The 928-nt window shown below is 39.3% G+C and overlaps 1 protein-coding gene across 1 annotated transcript; it reads right to left on the bottom strand.

Moving 5' to 3' along the window:
- On the bottom strand, window positions 1-312 carry LOC147464495 (uncharacterized). The gene has a single exon (XM_086509397.1). It carries the CDS (start codon window positions 310-312, stop codon window positions 1-3), a length of 312 nt encoding a protein of 103 aa, XP_086365523.1.
- Between the last annotated feature and the right edge of the window lie 616 nt (window positions 313-928).

Raw genomic sequence — 928 nt, 5'->3', positions numbered from 1 at the left:
CTACTGCTCTTGAAGATCAAAATCTTGAGTGTCAACAGGATCCCCTGACTTTTCCTCCATATCCTGAGCAGCTTCAAGTAATGTAGCATCAATACTTGGATCTTCAAACATTGCCTCAGCACTCTTCAGCAAAAGTTCCTCCATGTTCTCTTGATCCGCTGTGTCATCAACCTGTATAACTGAAACTGAAACTGCAGTTTGACCTGCTTCCTGAATTGATCCCTGAATTGTTTCCTGAATTGACAACTGAACTGTATCTCTAGCTTCCACTTCAGCTGTAGACTGAACTGGCTCAGCTACTACAGTATCCATTTCCATCTGAACTTGCATCTTCTGTTGCAATTCTGCATTTTGCTTCTTCAAATCAGCTAATTGTCTCTGTAAAAGCAAAATTTCCTCCTTGGATTCCTCCTCTGCAAAATCCTGGTATGGTTTACTAACCACATCAAACATTTTAATTTTAATCTGCTCCCACACTCTCATATACTCCATGACCTCACTCTTCATTTTCTCAATATCTCTTGAACTGACATACCAGCCTTATACATCAAGCTCTTCTTCTGACATGTGTCTGATCTTTTCCTCCACTTTTCTACAAGCTGCAACCCTGCTTAACAGTACTTTGTTGCTACTCTCCAAAGATGCATTAAGAGTAGACATTTTAGTCAATTTCTCTTGCATTCCTTGGAACCACTCATCCTTCCATTTAGAAATTCTTGCTGAAGTCTTTTCTCTGACTGACACTACCTGCTTGTAAGAATCCAATTCATGTGTCATCAGTTCTTGAACTTTAGTTAAATCCTGAACCTTTTTAGCCAAAAACTCTATCTCATTTTGTGCTTTCTTGTCCTTTAAAGCCCCTTGCTTGACCTGCTTAAGTTCAGTTTGAAGGCTGTCATTTTCTCTGCTCAAAAATGTAAGATCTAGA

The sequence above is a fragment of the Adiantum capillus-veneris genome, chromosome 1 (assembly GCF_014529385.1).
Source record: "Adiantum capillus-veneris isolate H3 chromosome 1, ASM1452938v2, whole genome shotgun sequence".
Lineage (NCBI taxonomy): Eukaryota > Viridiplantae > Streptophyta > Polypodiopsida > Polypodiales > Pteridaceae > Adiantum > Adiantum capillus-veneris.
The sequence above is the reverse complement of the archived record's forward strand: the minus strand, read 5'-3'. Positions and strand labels throughout refer to the sequence as shown.